Source organism: Diadema antillarum, unplaced genomic scaffold, assembly GCF_040938485.1.
Source record: "Diadema antillarum isolate AM-2024a unplaced genomic scaffold, OU_Dant_1.0 scf00000171, whole genome shotgun sequence".
Classification (NCBI taxonomy): Eukaryota; Metazoa; Echinodermata; class Echinoidea; order Diadematoida; family Diadematidae; genus Diadema; species Diadema antillarum.
In genome coordinates, this window is record NW_027271060.1 from 181,644 (window position 1) to 195,775 (window position 14,132).

At 40.5% G+C, this 14,132-nt stretch overlaps 1 protein-coding gene across 1 annotated transcript; it reads left to right on the forward strand.

Moving 5' to 3' along the window:
- The first annotated feature begins 529 nt into the window (after positions 1–529).
- On the forward strand, positions 530–11,508 carry LOC139722763 (uncharacterized). Its single transcript, XM_071634049.1, has 9 exons — positions 530–666; positions 2,197–2,261; positions 3,016–3,120; positions 4,981–5,198; positions 6,135–6,282; positions 7,552–7,611; positions 9,037–9,222; positions 9,657–9,834; positions 10,839–11,508. Exons 1-9 carry the CDS (start codon positions 567–569, stop codon positions 10,940–10,942), a joined length of 1,164 nt encoding a protein of 387 aa, XP_071490150.1. The 5' UTR covers positions 530–566; the 3' UTR covers positions 10,943–11,508.
- Positions 11,509–14,132: the final 2,624 nt, after the last annotated feature.

Below are 14,132 nucleotides of genomic sequence, written 5' to 3' on the forward strand. Positions count from 1 at the left end.
TTGGCAGTTTCTACTTATGTTATTTGTGTTTGTTTGTTTGTTTTCGCTTCAGTCGCTCTAGTAAATATGCTGAACAGGGGCGGATCTAGCTTTTTGCCAAGGGGGGCAGGGGCGGTTGACCCAATGACGATGGGTCATGACAAGCAAATCAAAAAAAAAAAAAAAAAAGCAAAAGAAAAAAAAGAAAGAAAGAAAAACATCTTCAAGTTTTTTGCTGCCAGTCGTCTCCCTGATTCCGATGACAAGCAAAACAAAACAAAAAGACCCCCCCCCCCCCCAAAAAAAAAAAAAAAAAAAAAAGAAAAAAAGGGGGCCGTAGATCCGCCACTGCTATGACTAGAGCAGGTAGCAGGGATTCTCTTTCCACCTCCTATTCCCCCACATAACAGTGCTTCCTCCTTGATACATTACTGTGCAGTAGGATTACTCATACGGCATTCCATACTCTCTTTCTATGGCCAACTCATTCAGCACAGCAACTACAAAGCGTCCTTAGAGTTCGGCTGGTGATTGAAATATTTCGTGGTACATTGTATCTGGCTTCGGAACATCATCTTTGAAGCACCATGGCAGAGCAAGAATGGGTAATGGACGGCGTTGTCGGCTTCTTGCACAGTCCAATTTGGAGGGTGCCCATTCTCTCGTACATCGAACAAAATTGCATCGGTAATTATGCGACATTTCACAGAGTTCTGCATTCGAGTTGACATGGTGCTGGTGGTGCTACATTACAGGTAGCTGGTATGCCATTGTATGATATATATGGAGGTGTATCCTGTTACCGAACGATTTTTGTTTTATTGCTCCAAACGGGCAACATTATGCGATAATTCAGCCAAAAATATCCTTATAGATAATTGAAATGCTGATGACTTTAGCTGTAACGAAAATACTTGAAAAATAAGCCAACTTCTAGAAAAAATCCGTATTTCAAATAACCCTTCCACAGAAATTGTCTCTTTTTACCGACGCAAATCGTATTGTATTACCGAACGTGCGCCCTCTGTATGGGGAAAATTGTACATTGCATTTTCGGTCAATGTTTATTAACGCAGGACAACGAACATCGAAATTTTAGCAATTATTACGTAAATTTGAGGTAAATTACGTTTTGTTTTGTTTTTTGCTGCAGTTTAGCAATTTTCGGCACTGGCTTCCCCTGTGAGATAACAGCGCGTAGTGCAATGAATGCGTATTCGAGTTGTTGTACGTGCTCCATTGACAAAGTATGCGTTCGGTAATAGGATACCATTCGGTAATAGGATACCTGACTATACTGCATGCAATTGGAATGGACAGTGCAAAGTAAAGTGCATAGCCGCATTGCATCACACCTTCCCTACACCTTAATACCGGGCTTCAGTGTGATTCTTCTACATTTTTGAACTTCGTAAGAAACATGCTTAACACTGTTAGGTGTGAAATATAAGGATAACTTTCGGCATGGCACTAACTCTACCTGCCTGCTGCAGTCACAGTAGAAATGGACCGAAATATGCCCAGTTGATGCCTGGAGGCTGTGAGCTGTCCTCATCCCCAACAAATTTATTGTTGTTGATGTCCCATTGCTCTACAACATTAGACTTAGTTAAATTCTGAATTATGATAAATAAAATAATGATAGGCCCTTTCATTATTTTTTCCCTAGTGTTTTTCCAGGTACCCATTTACTAGACACAAAAAAAAATCTGTCTGTCCGGAGGAGATTTTTATCATTTTTACATAGGACTCAGTCATTAGGAGGGGATTCCGTGATAAGGCTTGAAGCCAGACGTAGTCTCTGCGGAACATATCCCCAATGACAAGATACAGACCAATTTTTCGGTCAACCAATTTTCTTGTGTATATACTGTACACCTGTGTCATGTCAAGTAGGGCCTTCGTGGGCAAAACATAATTGTCATTGTCAAAGACAAACCCACAGGGTTAACCCCAGCCCAGACCTTCGGTTCTCTTATCATGAACCTTAATATTCACTATACCACATACAGTATTTACATTCACACGAAAAAACAAAAAAACAATTAAAAAACCCACAAAAAACCAGACAACAAAAACCAACAAAAAAACAACAACTGATATGTGGTAGGAGTTTTTGGCTGACAGGCTGCCCCAGATTGCCTGTGTCATGTATACACCATGTATGTAATCATGTTTGAAGTATTTGTGTGAATGTATGTTTATTTGATGTTACAGTCTTCAATCCAGGAGAGGAAAATATTGATGCCTACAAAGAAATTCACAAGAAATATGAAATGCTGGTAAGCCATAATGTTTTACTGACTTCCATCATGATTTCTGTATTTACTTGTATGTAATGTGCATTTGTGTTTTCAGTTATGCAAACCAAGATATTAAAATCTGTTAAACTCATGTTGCATATCATAGTGCTGGACAAATGTTTAAGTTTATAATATATAATGAAATAATGACACAGAAAAAGAGCTGGGGTTTGGGTTTCTTTGTGTTTATTTATAAATATTATTTGCTGTTTGCATTTTATTTTGCTTTTTAACATACAGACTATATCCATTCCTCTAGGAAGAAATGTCGAAATCATGTTCATGGAGAAGAATCACCCTATATTAACTGCATTTTAACCACTGCAGCTGAACAGATTACATCTAACTGCTAAGGGATAGGTCACACTTGTGCAACATGTCCATCTTTTCAAATCTGCTTGGATCGTATTGATTTCAAGATACAAGGAATTGTTTGATATCTTGCAATTGATTTTTTTTTTGACTGAAATAATTAATTTTGTGATGTTATCGTACACAAACCAATGGGAGAGTTGCAAGTTGACGACATTACCTCAAATAGCATGCCTAATTGATTGCAACCAATACCACCATTTGATGACGATATGTGAAACTTTCAAATGTCATGATAATTTTCTTATTTCATATCTGATTCGGATGAAATTTAGCCATGCTGTTTTAAACATTGTGTACACCCTTAACTGCAAGTACCTGGTACTAAGCAAGCTCTTCCTCCCTACTAAACTTGGACCAGGTGGACAGTCTACTGGAGAGCTTTCTTGAGGACCTTGGTATCAACGAACGCGCATTCCTTGATGTCTGCCAAGCATTCAAGAGTAAAAATTCTCAAGCGACAATTGTAAGTGTCATTTTACTGTAAAAACAAAAAATTTTGCGCCCAGGAAACTTTCCCAAATTTCACGAAGAGGTAAGATTCGTGAAAGTATAATGCAGATGAAAGCTCTTTTCTACACGTTTGTATTGAAGGCCAGTGCCAGTTTGTAAAAATTTCATGCTGCAACAAAGGACACCAACTCCAATTCACTAAAGTTTCATGCTGCAAATGTTCCTAGTTTTACAGTACTGAGGCCTTTCAAGCCATTAATACGACTACCCAAGTTGTTATAAACATTTAAGTGCAATATGCCTGAAATTTTCATGCAGTAAACATTATGACTGCACAGGATCTATTGCTGTTGATTTGGCATGAGCTGAGGTGAAAAGCCAAAAGAAGTTTAAAAAGAAAAAGAAATTTAAAGGCAATGAAGTTCATGAGGTTTGTAAATCTGACAAAGAAATTAAACTATAAGAGGAAATGTGCACATTTGGGGATACATAAATTTTAAGTTTAAATGTGAGTAATGTTTGTGTCTGTGAATTTCAAGGTAAACTACACTCTTTTCGAGATTTAGATACTCCAGTTATCAAGCCTATGAAATGTACACAAGTGTAATTGAGACCATGTGGTCTTATTTCAAACTGTGCTTACTGGTATTTGTGAAAGGTCATTTAGATATTTGCAATAAAATTTTCAAAAGTCTGACTGACCTCGTGAAGGGAATTTTCAGAAACTACATTTGATAGGAGGATGGTTATGCTTTCGTATGATGAGATATTCATTTTCTTGTTGGGAATTTGTGGCGTACTGTCAAGGCTACCAACATCTGCATGTGGTAAGCCATAATGTGTACATTCCCCCTCCCACTCCCCCTCCCCTCCCCTCCCCTCCACTCCCCTCTCTTCCCCTCCCCTCCCTTTCCGTCCCCTCCCCTCTCCTCCCCTCCCCTCTCTTCCCCTCCCACTCCCCTCACCTCCAACTCCCCTCCAACTCCCCTCCCCTCTCCCCCCTCCCCTCCCTTCCCCTCCCCTCCCACTCCCTTCCCCTCCCTTCCCACTCCCTTCCCCTCCCCTCCCACTCCCCTCCCACTCCCCACCCCTCTCCTCCCCTCTCCTCCCCTCCCTTCTCTTCCCCTCCCCTCCCCTCTCTTCCCCTCCCCTCCCTTCCCCTCCCCTCTCACTCCCCTCACCTCCAACTCCCCTCCCACTCCCCCTCCCCTCCCCTCCCCTCCCCTCTCCTCCCCTCTCCTCCCCTCCCCTCCCCTCCCATCCCCTCCCACTCCCCTCACCTCCAACTCCCTTCCAACTCCCCTCCCACTCCCCCTCCCCTCTCCACCCCTCTCCTCCCCTCTCCTCCCCTCCCTTCTCTTCCCCTCCCCTCCCCTCTCTTCCCCTCCCCTCCCTTCCCCTCCCCTCTCACTCCCCTCACCTCTAACTCCCCTCCCACTCCCCCTCCCCTCTCCTCCCCTCCCCTCTCCTCTCTTCCACTCCCCTCCCCTCCCCTCCCCTCTCCTCCCCTCTCCTCTCCTCCCCTCCCCTCCCCTCCCACTCCCCTCACCTCCAACTCCCTTCCAACTCCCCTCCCACTCCCCCTCCCCTCTCCTCTCTTCCCCTCCCCTCCCCTCCCCTCTCCTCCCCTCCCCTCCCCTCCCCTCCCCTCCCCTCCCACTCCCCTCACCTCCAACTCCCTTCCAACTCCCCTCCCACTCCCACTCCCCCTCCCCTCTCACTCCCCCCTCCCCTCCCACTCCTCCTCCCCTCCCACTCCCCTCCTCCTCCCCTCCCAATCTCTTCCCACTCCCCCTCCTACTCCCCTCCCCTCCCCTCCCACCTCTACTCACCTCCCTTTTCCCCTCCTCCTTCCACTCCCTCTCCCTATCAGACTGTGCTGGAGCAGGTGTATGCGGCCCAGGACTTTGAGACCTTCAAGGTCATGATGACCCAGAAGAACGTAGAGCTGGAGCTGCAGGCCTTGACCCTTCTGCAGCAGAGGAGCGGCCAGATCCCCAGCATCATGAAGCCCGGGGAGGAGACTCCGGTAGAGCACTCCAAGGCATTGGTGGACAATGAGGAGGAGCGCATCTTACAGGAAATTATGCAGTGAGTTTTTTTTCTTTTTTTTTTTTACCTCTGCCAAGAAAGAAGGAGATTAAGTGATATAAGTGTTGGTTTGTCTGTTTGCAAAATAACACAAAAAGTGTAAATGGATTTGAATGAAACTTTCAGGAAAAGTTGATAATGACACAAGGAACAGATGATTCAATATTAGTAGTGATCCAAGAATTTTTAAAGGATTTTTTATCATTTTGCAGATAGGGTCAATGAACTTGGGAGTGGAAGCTGCACGTATTTGAGGTTTTCGTTAGCACTCTAAAGCGTGTGCTCTGCTCGGGCGAGGCGCTACGTAGCTGGAAGCTGATGACGTGAACAAAAGGCATCTATATTGTGAAATTGGGCGATTTTCAACATGCATGTATGGGTGGTAATGAGCTGCTTGGAGGAGGTCTGCGCTCTACAAGTGCTTTTCTAGTTTTGAATTGTTGTTTTGTTGTCACATGCATGTGAAAGCCTGTTATTATGGGATAAAGCTCAGAACCCTTTAACATGATATCTTGGATGGGAATCCTACGTCCTCGGAAAAGTTGTTTTATCCGCAATGTCTCTCTTGACCGTAGTATAAAAATGGGTACCTGGCTGGGGTGATGATAGTACTAGGACACTCATGGAGGGGAAAACAGTGCCAAATCTAAACATGGATGATCCAAAGATGGATAGATATGTATAGATGTATTTCAAATTGCCAACTCTTCGTGAAGTAAAAGTATCTAATACCAGGTTTTCCTATCCTTTAAGTGTGGCAATGGCATCTTGTACAGTGATGCAAAAGTGCATTTCAAAGTGTGAATGGGGCAACAACTGCTCTCTAAAAAAGTTTTAGTGAAGCAGTCAGGTGTGGACAAGCAATGCACATGAGACTTTATCTCACTGTGATTCTATTGTGGTATTGCTCCACTCCGTGCCCCCTCTCCTTTCAAGGAAATCCAAAGAGGAATACGATCAGATGGTAAAGAGCAAAAAGAAGGCGAGTCATGTGAATCCTGCCATGGACAAGTCACTGGCCACAGGCAAGGAGGTGCAGCAGCTTCAGAAGCAGAAAGAGAAGGAAGAAGAGGTCTTACAAAAGGTAAGGGATCGGTTCCACTCTCAGGCCCACATTCACAAAGGTGGTTTAAACCTGGTTTTAACCTGGACCATGGTACAAATTTAGACCATGGTCTCATCTAAGTGTGAAATAGGCGTACCTTTGACATGCACATATTGATGCATGTATGTTACTGGATGTATGTTGGCATACGCACTCTGTTAATCGTATTTATGCAGAAGAAATTTGCATAAACTATGGTTTAAATTTGTACCACATTTGTGAATTCGGGTGTTAAAATGTGTGTGTGTGTGTTTTATTTTCTGTTTTCTGTTGTTTGTTACATTCACGTTAGAGCTAGAACATTAAGGGCTAAAAATGTATCTTTTCCCAGTTTAAATTGCCAGCAATATATCGGAGAGCTTTACCAAGAAATTGTCTAGCCGACATGATTTGCCGGGATAATGAGGTATTTCTTGTAGAATTTTGACATTGTATAGGTGTGACGTAATGAAAGTTTGTGTACCGATATTTATTCATATCTACTTAATTTTTCTCTATCTTATATTCATCCAAACCAATTATGAATCTAAAAACAAAAACATGTTCTGACAATTAGATACAAAAACCTCTGTGTCTTAGCTACCAGACATTAATTTGGCAGCCTATTGATTGCCAAGTAATGCACATTATCTTCTTGATTGCTCTTTCAGGAATTGTCCTGATTTTGGAATCGACCTGATTTTGATAAGGAAATGTTAGTAGCCCTCCATAAGTACTCACTTTTCAAAGTGACGCAAGGAACTTGTACAACTTGTTGAAGGAGTTGTAAACGTGATCCAATTTGCGACACATTGTAGCCTGCTGCCTTGATGTAAAGTCATGCACCATCAATTCATTTAAAAGAACACCTTTTACCTATTCTCACTATGGAAAGAGATTCAATCATTTACATTTACAAATTTTGTTGTTGTTATTCATAGTTGTCATAAAAGCAAAGTATAATAAATCAGAGATATGATTGTGTTAAATCTTTGCGAGATTTGTGAATTATGTGCAATTTACATTTGCTGGAAGTACTGCATATGGAATTGCCCACAGATACCATATCCTGGTATCAATTACGGTATAGCTGCATTTTTACCACACTAATGATGTTAAAAAGAATAAATAAGAAAAATAAAAATCACTACAATTCATAGAAGAAAAATCTGCCTTCATCAAGGAAGCAAAAAGTAGCCTGAACCACACTCAACGGCTTGTAGTAGAGTGTTGACCCGGTAGTAACGGCTGAATCTTTTTCATCCACAGACTCTGAAGTTAGCCATTTCTGACAGTTCATCAGGAAAGTCAAAGTCTTCAAAACCTGAGGTAAGATGTATTGCTTTTGGCAAATCCATATGAATTGATCAAACAGTTGTTCACAGCCATTTCATCTTTGAAAGGAGGTGGGTTGATATGAATAGTTTCAACTACAGATCAAATTGAGTATAAGACCAACAGTGACTGTAATTTTCTCAGATGTTCTTGTCATCCATATTCTAACGATTGCTCTAATCCATCAATTGCACACGTGAGTGGTAGGCACAAATATGACCCTAGGGATGTTAGAGCAGCTCTTAAAGGGTGTGTACAGTTCTGGTCGAGGTGAGGATTTAGCTTTTAATGTTTTGCAAGGTATTCAGAAAACACTCTATGAGATGTCAAAGAGCATGCAATTCTAAGGGGTATCAAAAGTTTATTTGATGAAAATTGGTTTTTGAATGGCTGAGATATCCAAAAACAAGGTGAAACAAAGAGATCCTAATAAAAGGTGTGGCCTGTCGCCTTTTATTATCATCACTTTTGTTGATATCTCAGCCCTTTGAAAACCAGTTTTCATCAAATAAACATTGAATCCTTCTTAAAATTACATGCTCTTTCATATTTCATAAGAGGTTTCTCATTATCTCACTTAGGAATGTTCAAAACATGAATTCCCACCTCAACCAGTACTGTGCAGTCCCTTTGATATTTAGTAGATGTTTCTAGTTCTCGGCCTTTTTAATCCGAGGCCTGCTTCAGCTCTTATAGATTATTTTGATGCCCAGTTAGATAGAATACAATTTTTTGCCAACATCGTGACCCACCTGTGAGAGCCTTGCGACCCACTAGTTTAGAAGCACAGTTTAGTAGACATGTAGGTCAGGCAACCAAGAAGCCTCAATGAATGTCAGTTTTATGACACCTATACTCGATGTACTTGCAGCGACCACAGTGTACTGTGAAAAGCAGAATCCGTGTAATGCTTCAACATGATTGATTGTGGCGTAGTTGTAGCCATGACAGCTACATGGCATTGTATATCAACTCTTAACACAGGCACCGGTCAGACGGTCCCAGACTGTTAAAAATCACTGTCGGGCTAGTAATTTTTCAGGAATTGTCAAATTTACTGGTCAGACATCACCAGCAGATAAAAAGTAACATTGTCAAGACCAGTTGAAAAAAAAAGAAGAAAAGATCAGGACCAGGCAGCAAAGTTTTTGTTGCAACTGAATGTCAAACTGCCTAACATCAATGAAAGTAAGCACCAGAGTAATCAGTGTTAATCAACTTGATGCAAGAATTTCAGGAATTTGAAGGACCAGATAATTTAAGGGTCAGACCAGTAAAATTGGAAACTGAGTATCTACTAGTCTGTCAGGGACAGGTCGGACCAGCACATATGGTTCATTCATTGCACCACAAACTGCTACCAAGTTCTAGCATTGAATGCCTGTTTTGTCTCCCTAATGCTTGTCCTCCATTAAGAAGTCTTCTGCCAGCAAGTCATCATCCTTAGCCAGCCTACCCAAGTCCCCCACACCGTCATCCACCAGCACCACCAGCAGCGCCTCGTCTGCGAGACCTCTCACTGGCCAGGAGGCCGCGGCCAACTGGTTGCTTAGCGCCAAGGCAGAGGCAGCAGAGAGCAGTGGGCGATCGGATTCACGCATCAGCGTAAGTCATGCATCTAGACTACAGCATATTACAGACATGTCCTGCTTCTCACTTCGTACTTCTAACTTTTTGTTAATGAAGAAAAAAACTCAAACAAGCAATCTAATTTACTTAAACAAGGATACTTTTTGTTATAGTTGACTGTGTAATGCTTTACCCCAGCTGCTGTCTGCCGGTTCATATCTGAGAAGATATCAACATGTACACGTGTGTTACACTCTATCAATTAGATAATAAATTCAGTCAAAGCACACATGACATACCATATTTTTGGATGTATTTGTAATTTGAAAAAACCAAAAAACAAGAACAAAAAACACCTAAACAAACAAAATAAAGAAAACTGTACAAAACTTTCATATCTCATCCACCTTATTATCCACCCTTCTCCCCCGTCTCTCCCCCCCCCCCCCCCCCCCCCATCTTCCAAGCAGAATCTGTCAAATGCAGACCCCAGCGACCTTGAGAAGCGGGCGCAGTATTTGAAGCAGCAACGCGACATGCTGATTGCCAGGAAGAAGAGTGCTCGGGAGAACAGCTTGGATGAGTTTGAGAAGCGCCAGACCACCGCCAGACCAAAGTCGTCTCGGGTGGCCAGACAAGCCATCCAAGGTATGTGTATTTGTATATCTGTGGTTCATCCACACTTGTTGCCTTGCCTTTGCTATTCCACTTTCCATTCAAGTTGAGATCCAGAGAATTAAATATGTCCAGAATATGAGATATATCAAGGTAGGACATCACATGAAATAAGAAAGTAATGATTTTTTTTTTTTTAAATACAAGTTTCATATGTTTTCACCTGTAATGGGGTATTGGTTGCAACCACATATATACTAATTACTGAATGTGCCGTACATATTTCATGTTTTTTTGTATTTTCACAATTTTTTTACAAGTCCAGTACAATGGGCGAAAATTTTTACTGTGGATGATCCTGATCCTGACATGAATGACATCCATGCATATCGTCGCTGGGGCGACAAGACCTCGTATCTACAAAATGTCAAATGTTCAGGAGAGCCAAAAAACACGGCGGCCAAAGCACTATAGCGAATGGGATAACCTTTCCTTTGACAAACCGTGGTGGCTTCATTTTTGGGGTAAGACAGTTGGGATTTGGACAGGAAATCACTGAACCAATTATTTGACCATTAATCAAAAAAAGTCATTTTCACCCAAATTTCAGATACAAGGTCTTGTCACCCCAGCAACGATATATTACTGCTGGATTATGTAATCATTTTATGTGGTAATTGAATTGTTCTTAGGAAAAGAAAAGATAACTAGACAAACACTGTATACATCGAATATTTCGTGAGTTTTTTATTTTCGCGAATTTCGCGAGTCAGCTGCTATTCGTGAAATTAAAAACACGTGAAAATGTTGACTCTGATCCTGATATGAATGTGAGGTACACGTACACATTTCTCCATTCAGTACAGGACTCCACGATCGCGAATTTAACCACTCACGAAATCGTTGGGAAGTCTCAATTCGCGAAAATTTAGACTTGCGAAATATATTGTGTATACAGTAAAGTGTATGTGTGTGATGAAGAAGGTTGACTGTGTCCTTGTCTGCCACATTTTGTCTTCCATTCTCCTCCTGTGCAGGAGATGTCAAACCGGAGCCAGAGGCTCAAGTCGACGAGAAGAAAATGGCGATGAGGAAAGCCCTTGCCCAGTGTCTGAAGAACGAAGTCATCGACAAGAAGTAGGAACAGATCTTGTTTCCCCCACTGGGTGCCAGGCTCGTAGTCTCCATGAGAAATGTGCAAAGTGGTATCTTATCTGAGAAATGTGTGTAGATAGTGTATCCAAGATTGAATTATTGTGTTGTAATCTTATGGGAAGGACCAACTATGTTGGTTCTACCTAAATGAAAAAAAAAAAAAAGAGTACATGTCGGTAAACTGACAGGGTTCTTTGTCACCATGTCTAGATCATGAAGCGAATTGTAATCTGAACCATTTTTTCCCCCCAGGAAGATGAATTGTCATGCGAATTAAAACTCTGACTATGTTAACAAAGGGAAGTGTAATCACTAATGATGTGCTGCCTATAACTCTAGAATGATTGATAGTGGACTTTGACCAAGCTGTGGTCAGATAGAGAAGTAGGGATGACTGAAGTGCTCGACCAAGGAATGCCTTTTTGCTTTTGCTCTATCGGATAATAGATGAGGATACTGCATGCACGAATACTGACATATGCAGATGGCTTTCCTTTTATTGAAGAAGTTGGCATTTGTCTTTTGCATCAGAAAAGGAATATGGGAAATCTATGTGAGCATTTTGATCAGCACTTACTACCACTTGTTGAAACTGAGATTACAAGTCTTAAATTCATTCTTACGTCTTGTTTATTTTACGATCATAGATGTGAGTATTGTTAAAAGTAGAACCATCTCACACTGCAAGTTTAAATGTCAGTGCAACTGTAGCAGATTTGCATGGGTCTTTTTTTTTTTTTTTTTTTTTTTTGTATATGTGTAAGCTCTGAAATGAAAGCATTTGAAATAGTATGCACTGCCCCGAAGATGCATCAGAGGTTTCCAGACAAATTATGAACAAAGTTAGTTCCATTGCATTGTGCTTCTTTCCAGACAAGAGACATACACAGCTAGGAATGTAATGCACATCGCCAAGTCACTTCTAAAACTTCTTCTGACACACTCATCACAATTTAAGTAGACTTTTCAGGCACTTAGAATCATTTACAAACTAAAATACTGTGCTCGTCATCAAAGCATTTTAAACAAACAGACAAAGCCATTGCAACACTTCAGAAACCAGTAGAAAGAGATAGCTAACAGCTTTGCCTCTATTTTAACAATCACTTTTTTTTAATCACAATTTTGGAAACTGCAGTGTATACATGTACTTGTGTATTTTCTTCTTTCTTTTTAAAGGGAAAAACAAACATTAATCAAATTATTAGTGTAAACACACACACACACACAGGGCCTTGAGTAACATTTCCTACCATGTATTTACGGTGTAGCAGTCCTTCCTGTGTGGAATAACTTGTGTGAACAACTTTTCATAGCAAAACTGATGTGCTATTCTACAGATAAATGAGAGATGCTTTTGGGGAAAATGAAACAAAGCAAAGGGCACGCACTTGCTCCAGATTTAGGATATTGAGTGGATAAGAAGAGCAGTCACCACAAAATAAATCAAAATTGTTTTGCAGTGTCCAGCATCCTATGTGTGCTACAAAATGTGGTGGCAAGAGGTAGTAGTATGAGTGCACTGGATTTGATATCTAGTGACCATGACTAAGGATATGCCATAAAGTACTTTGAGCACTTTGACCCTTTGAAGCAGTACTAGTTACAAAACAGTGACCATTACTTCTCTATGGTTGTTTCCAAGAGAATTCATGTGAATCAAAAAAAAAAAAATGTTTCCAGGCTACTTTGGTTGCTTTTAGTGGATAAACTTGTCACATTTCGATTAGCAAAGAGATTCAAAAGTTTTGTGCATAAATTCTCTTGAGACTCACAGTCGTGGTAGTTTTAATATTTAAGGGAATTCCATATTTCAGCAAGATGTTTCCCATTCATTATCAGGGTGTGATCAGTAGTATTTATGGTTCAGCCAGCATTATGCACAAGTTGTGTTGTGCCATGTACCAAGATTTATATTCAACAGTGTAGTTTAGAGGGAGCTTTTTAAGTCCAGTTTGAGAATATATGTATATTTAGTATTTCCTAGAGATGTATTGGGTATGAATAGCCCTATCTATATAAGAATTGACATGTTTGTGTCTGTTTGTGGTAGAAATTGTATTGAACACTAGAAATGATGGCATAATGATGAATGAAAAATCAAAGCAAAATTTATACCCAGTATGTGATGGAGTATGCTCCGTTGTGATGTTTTGAGAAGGCCATGTAATGTGAAAATGAAAATGAATGAATGTGATGGTGCGTATATGAAATTGCAGTGTTTTCATGTAACCTTCTCTCAGCACGGAATAGTTTTATTCTGATTTTATGTTGATTTTATACTCATTCACTCATGGTCTTTCTCACCAGCACTCATAGTTTATATTTCCATGTATTAACATGATCATGAAACCAGAATGTAATTCGAATTTCAAGCTCAAAGAGTAAGCTCCCCCCCCCCCCCCTCCTTTATTTCTTTTGGTCATTGTTGTATAGTTGTTCATGAATGCCTCCAAAACCAAGCCTCCGTACACTTCATATAGTAGTGCAATGCACCAAATTTTCTACAAGTCAGAACCAGGGGTATGGGTATCTTACATCATTTCTGATATGGAGATAAAACACAAAAGGGTAATGTTCTAAATGCCTTGATTGACAATCATGCGAGACCAAATGGTCATACGATTATACATTCCATGACTACACCAAGTGGAATGCTTCAAATTATAAGATTTTTATTTTTTCTTAGATTCTACTGTCCACATTTTCACCCATTATATGCTTACCATAGATTGCTGTGTAGTGGACTCGACTGTGTTTCTTTTCTTGTTTCAATTTCTGCCACACAATTTCTGTATACAGTAGTGGCCATCATTTGTAACCAACAGAGGAAGTCTTAATATTTGTATGAAAATATCCTTCAATTTTGTATTTCCTTTTATTTCATCTTTATTAAGTATTGTTGTTATTATAATAATCTTTTTTATTTCTTTTTTTATTTTAAACAGCCCATAGATGAGACTTGTTATATAGCATCCCTGTAACATCTTTCAGACTTTTGGTAAAATTTTGCTGGGAAATTATGTCCGCTCATGCCTTGAGTTGTGAATACACTTGCAGTTTGTGGATCAGCGTAATGTTGTGCATCAGTAGTAGTGTATTGACTGTCGCATTGTAGATAATGTGCAATATTGCATACTGTATGTGTTGAGTATTCACCGATGGATTCCAGCCAC